The sequence below is a fragment of the Athene cunicularia genome, unplaced genomic scaffold (assembly GCF_003259725.1).
Source record: "Athene cunicularia isolate RWA unplaced genomic scaffold, athCun1 chrLGE22_part1, whole genome shotgun sequence".
In the NCBI taxonomy this organism is placed as follows: Eukaryota; Metazoa; Chordata; class Aves; order Strigiformes; family Strigidae; genus Athene; species Athene cunicularia.
The window spans coordinates 474718-480717 of record NW_020799534.1 but is presented as its reverse complement, the minus strand read 5'-3'; the positions used below and the strand labels follow the sequence as shown (position 1 = coordinate 480717).

Below are 6000 nucleotides of genomic sequence, written 5' to 3'. Positions count from 1 at the left end.
ACCTAGATCTAGTTCTTGGAAGCATTTGGTGTTTCTTCCAGTGGGATCAGCCTTGTCTGGGCAAATAAACACCTTCTGGGGCTGCTACAAAATGTGTTTCCACCAGGACAGTGCTAAGACCTTTCCACAGAGACAGCAGCTGTGGTGCCGTAGGCTGTTTGGAAACACAAGTACCTGATCTAGAAGCTTATGAGCCAAATGGACACAACGGGGAAACTGAGGCACAGTGACTCATCCTTTGCCATGAAAAGATCCACAACAGAAACTGTGTTGGAGCTGGAAGTGGTGTGAGTCCATCCTGGGCTATTAGAGCACTTTCCCTAACTTGTATCCTCCACACGAGAGCTAAACCCTCTTCTGTGTCAAGTCCTAATTAACCAGTTTTCTCCCAGGCACTGACTGATGGATTTGTTTCCTTTAGGTCCCTTGGCTCCACGCAATCTACGCTCTGCTTGGTGCCATTATATTTACTATGGTAAGTGGGTGCTGGTCATGGGGCCTGGGAGAGGGGCACCGGGGAAAACTGGGAAAGGCAGTGACCTGAGGTAGTGAGGTGATGGAGGAGACTGGGGTGTTGGGAGGCAGATGGGAAAGGTGGGGAGTGTTGGGGGCACTGGGGCTGAGTGGGGAGGCCGGGGCAGGCAGCGGCCTGTGGTGTTGGAGGGAAGGTTGGAGGAGGCACTCCCGTGGGAAGAATGGGGCAGCCTGAGAAGATGAGGTGGGGGCAGTGGCCTGGAGCTCTGGGGAACAGCGGGGAAGGCTGGGGGCAGTGCTGACCTGGGGGGCTGGGGAGCAATGGAACAGCCTGGAATGGCCAGGGCTGGGGTGGCAGCATGTGGCAGGGGTGAGCCTGTGTCAAAGGCACAGTGGGAAAGCAGGACTTGGGTACAGTGTGAGACTTGTGGGGGTCAGGAGGTCGTGGGTGTGTGGGACGCTCCTCTGCAGGTCTGCTGTGAGAGGAGGGTGAAAGGTTGGGGTAAAGGCAGGGGTGGGGCAGAGTTGGTTGAGCTGTGTTGGCAGGTCTGTCCTCTTTCCCACTGAGGCCTCAGCCTGCAGTGCCCTGGGTTGCTGCATGTCCTGAGCACCAGAGAGCTGCTGTAGGGCTGCCCTGAGAGCAGGCGAACTGGACGAGCCTGAAACTAGAAACTGTTGGGTATCATGTAGTATCACATCAGTTATCCATGAGACAGAACTTAAACCTAAAATCCTGGTCACATGCTCTTGAAAATATTGTGACAGAGCTGGTGAATCTTGTAGAACTTCCCATTTCTCATTCATTCTCTTTCTTTACCTAGTTCTTTTTTCCTCATGGCTTTTCCTCAGTGGGCAGCTTTGCTCTGTTGTAATTCAAAAGTATCCGTGCTTCTATGATGCGTGCTGGTGCAGTGTTTAAGTTTATGTTTAAAGATTTAAATTTTTTTTTCTGGTGGAAACTTTAACAATATATTAACTTAGAAATAATTATTTATTCAGAATGAAATTGCATTCTGGTTGGGGACAAGAGCACTGCTGTTTTTATGGTTTCTCTTCCCCCTGCCAGAAGGTTTGAAAGTTCCCCGTAGGCATTCTCTAAAGGACCATTCCGGATCCTATTTCAGGTGAACTTGTAAAACAGGTCAGGGAAAGCTGATCTCCGTGCAGTTCTCTTGAGGCGCAGAGCCCTTCACCACTAGAGGACACTCTCTGCCTGCCTGTGTGGCTGCATGCTCGGGCCAGTGTCACTCAGGAATTTCATCGATCTCCTTTAATAAAAAATAACACGCTTTCCCCTCAGTGGTGCACTCTGTGAAAGGAAATTCGAAGGGAAGCTCTCATGTTAACTATCTTGTGCTACAATCAAATGGTCAAGGAATGTCTTTTACTTAAGCTGCAGAAGACATTTATTACTCTAAATTAGGCCTTATGAATAGCTCTGAGTGTCACTAGAGCTTTCACCCCCATGTTGTTGGGGATATCCAGCAAGATTCATGTTACTAAAACTCATCTTTCCCCTAGTTTTTGGAGCAAGCCCCCAAGTGTGGGACAATACAGGCTTAGTTCCAATCTCTGGTTGATTTTCTGGTGGTCAGGGCTACTGTGATGCTTTTTGCTACAGAAAGGAGGATTGTTGGTGAGCTTATTGTTCTGAACTTCATCGAGAGCAAGCTCTGAGTTGGCGCTTGTACCTCGCTGCTGTCTGTTTGGTGATGTTAACGAGGCAGCACAGGCCCCGTGAACCCCTGTTGTTTTCCTTTCTGCAGGAGCTAAGTGTGGCTCTGTACAGGCATCTCCTTGGCCTTCAGGAGAGCGAAGGCAGCTTGGACCAGCCTGCAGCTGGAAAGGATCTGAACCTTCTGTGCTGTGACATTGATCCGGTGCTGATTGAGAGGGCTCAGCAGTGCAGCCCCTTTCCTGCTTCCATAACCTTTGCCAACCTGGACATCATGGACCCCAGTGCCAGGGAGCCCATCCTGAGCTCCTACCTGGGCCGTTTTGGCCGCTCCACTTTTGATATTGGTTTTTGCATGTCTGTGACCATGTGGATCCACCTGAATCATGGGGATAGTGGCCTGCTGGAGTTCCTGTCCTTCCTCTCCTCTCTGTGCCGGTACCTGCTGATCGAACCTCAGCCGTGGAAGTGCTACCGGGCGGCCGCGCGCCGCCTGCGGAAGCTGGGCAGAAACGACTTTGATCACTTCCGATCTCTTGCTATCAATGGGGATATGGCCGCGAGGATAACCCAGATCTTAACGAAGGACTGCGCCATGGAGCTGGTGTGTTGCTTTGGGAGCACCAGCTGGGACAGAAGTCTCCTGCTTTTTAAATCAAACAGCTCAAATCATGAGGGCAGGGAGTCTTCAGAACAGGAGCAGCGACTGACAAATGGCCTCTTGCAGTCATGAGGCAAGGAGATGTTTGCTCAGATGCAGGAATTCCTAAATCCCTACTGGGACCAGGCCTAGACCTCCCTAGGGAGTTTGAGGCAAGTAATGTCTGTGTGATTCTGTGGTTGGTTGTTGGTTTTTTTTTTTCCATCCACAAAATACAGTGGCAGTTTTAACCTACCTTGTGGGTTTTGAGATTGCTGTTCCTAGAAAGTGCTCTTGAAATCAAAGTTGCTACATCTGTGCTTTCTATGTGTACCAAGAGTATGCCCTGGAAGAAGAGAGAACATGCATTTTTTTTGTCCCTGGAGCTTTTCAAGGAAAGGGAACATATCTGTTGACCCACGCGATGCACTGTTTATTCCACTTATCATGTTTTCTGTATAAAATGCTCTTGGAAAACACATAACCTGGTTTACCAGCTATGAACAATCTGGATTGTTATGGAGAGTGTCTGGTCAGCAGGCTGCCCAGAGAGGTGGTGGATGCCCCATCCCTGGAAACATTCAAAGTCAGGCTGGAGGGGTCTCTGAGCAGCCTGATCGAGTTGAAGATGTCCCTGCTCATGGAGGGAGGTTGGACTCGATGGTGTTTAAAGGTCCCTTCCCACCCAAACCATTCTGTGACTGATACTGGTCTGGCTGTGATCAATGTGCCTTTGCCTTGGGGCTTGCCTGGAGCTTGACACTGGTGTGATCTTCCTGTGGAGTGAGGGATTTCTGTGGTAGGGCGTGGGTTCATTTAAGTATATAACAGTGTGAGTGCTTTTTGTGATATATCCTTGAAATAAAAATAATTTAATTTTGTCCTAAATACTGTGTTGGGATTTTTAGTCTGTCTTTTTGTTCATATTGTTTTCAACACCTAAGCAGTCCCAGGTAACTGAGTTTATAATTTTGTTGTGTTTATGGGCTCAAATGAGACTTTGGTAAGCTTGACACAACTTTCACTGAGTTGGTTTTGTGTGTATTCTTCAGTAAAATCTAAAGAAAGATTTTTCTAAAGCAAAAAAATCAAAAGAAAACTTGAGGAAGATATTTTAACTTCACTTGTTTAATAGAGCTTTAGTTCATACATAGTGGTTTTGTTAGCTTTGAGACTAAGTAGGAGTCATGCTTTGATGGTGTTGTCTAAACAGATTAAAAACCTCACTTGGGTAGACTATGACACCAAGGGAAAGATAACTGATGACTTAAGAATTTCTGGGTTCCACTGCTTCCTGCGAAGTGAGAGGGAAGCCCGTGTAGGTGCTGTAAACGTTGTGACAGGTGAGCTCAGCACTAGAGGAAGGGGACAGGAGGACATTCCTCTGGGAGCTGCTCTTGTCTTGCAGTTCTCGTGCCCAGGTGAGCCTGTGTGCAGGTGCAGAGAGGAACTTTGATTGTGTTTTACTTTGTCCTGACCGGGACTTCCTTGTTATTTGCTCATGCAGTGATAGTGGAGGGAGGTGGCGGGGAAGACTTTGATTTCCTCCACAATGAGCTCGGATGAGAGTGAAGCGTGTGAGTGCTCTGGCTGCCTGGCCACAGCCTCCTGGATGAAAAGGCCCTGGGGTTCATGGACAGACCTGTGAAAAAAAGTGTGTGTGTATGTACGTGTGTTTAAAGGGACTGAGTGACAGAAAGGCTTTGAGGCTCTTCACATAAATGAAACTTCCAGTGTTCTGCTACATAGAAAATATTTAGGAGTCCCACCAGGATTCCTGAGAGCTCCTCTGCCTTCTCAGCTGCAGACAAACGTGCCTTTCCTGGTGGTGGTGGCTGTTAATTTTCTTAAAGAGGACATTTCAGTCTGGACTGATTTCCCTATCCCTGTGGGAGCGAAGGGAGAACCAATCTGTCATGTGTTTTCCTGAGGGTTCACCCAAGTGCCTGATCTCTCTTGCAGTTTATATAGAACATTTGTCACTTTGATAATTAAGCACCTCGTCTGGCATTCATTATAATCTACAGTAAGCTCTGCTGACTCGAGGTGTGGTGGCTCACCCAGGGCTGCCAAGGCAGCTCAGCCTCCCCTTTCGTTCTGCTTAGCTGCTCTTTCCTGTCCTGTGCAGCTGGTGGCACTGGAGTATCGTGCAACCTAGTCTTCCCCTTTGGGATGTTTCTGTTGGGTTGTGTCAATATTAGTTGCTGTTTTCTTTGAACTTTGAAATATTTATAAAATAGACCTGGACTTATCTGTTCAGTGCACAAGTTTAAAGGGGTGAATAGGGTTTCTTGCCTTTCATTTTTCTCTGGGGATTTACCCACTTGCCTGTGAAAAATTTTATAAACAGTTGCTAGGAAGGCAGACAACCCAAAGAGTTACACCCAGGAGACGTCCCCTGCACCCATCTAGAATGACCTTCCTCTTTAAAGAGACCCTGTTTTACGTTCCTTGTACACTAAGTGATAGACCAGTATCTGCCTGGGGGATTCTTCTGAGCTGCTGCTTGTTGACAGATTGTGGGTTGTTTTTTTTTTTTTTTTTTTTCTTCCCCCCCCAGTCTTTATAGGCTGGCTGTGTACAGACCTGCAAACTGGCCCAGTGTGTCTATAACAGTATGACTTCTTATTTGTCTCTCAAGTCTGTACTACTAAATTGCTAATATCAATATGTCCCACTGTCTCAGAAATGGCTGAGCTCCAAAATTAGCTCCATTTGGCTTTGGCACAGCAGTGTGTTTAGTTTTTTGTCCTTTGGATATTGCCACAAATACAGCTCAAAATAATGTCAGGACAAATCTCTGTGCAGTTCTTGGCATACTAAGGAGCTCAAATAGAGTCAGTCCTTTAGCAGACAGGAGAGAAAGGGGGGAAAAAAAAAATAAATCTCTTTTCAGCTTACTGCTGTTGCTCTCCAGGAGGCTGTTGGGAGATGAGACAGGTGAGAACCCAGCTCCATGACACAGTGATAGAAGAGAGCCTTTGGATCTCTCTGGAGATTTTTTTTTTTTTAATATCTACTCTACTCTGCGTTTTGCAATGTGCCTAAAATATGTTCCCAGGTCTCCTGAAGGCAGGACAGAATGAACATAAAGATGAGGGTTAAAATCAACCCTTCCTGTGCTGAGAGCACTTTGCAGAGTTGCTTGGTAATTGTTCATCGTGCAGCTGGCAAAATGAAGATGCCCCTTCCTTGTGTGAGTTCTGGGGGT

General features: G+C 47.3%; 1 protein-coding gene across 1 annotated transcript; it reads left to right on the top strand.

Annotated features, from left to right (window-relative positions):
* Nucleotides 1–1779: 1779 nt before the first annotated feature.
* BCDIN3D (BCDIN3 domain containing RNA methyltransferase) lies at nucleotides 1780–5767 on the top strand. Its single transcript, XM_026867660.1, has 2 exons — nucleotides 1780–2966; nucleotides 5686–5767. Exon 1 carries the CDS (start codon nucleotides 2187–2189, stop codon nucleotides 2880–2882), a length of 696 nt encoding a protein of 231 aa, XP_026723461.1. The 5' UTR covers nucleotides 1780–2186; the 3' UTR covers nucleotides 2883–2966; nucleotides 5686–5767.
* The last annotated feature ends 233 nt before the right edge of the window (nucleotides 5768–6000 follow it).

Excerpts from the sequence above, each read along its gene's own strand:
- BCDIN3D (XM_026867660.1), top strand. The coding sequence starts at position 2,187 with ATGTTAACGAGGCAGCACAGGCCCCGTGAACCCCTGTTGTTTTCCTTT.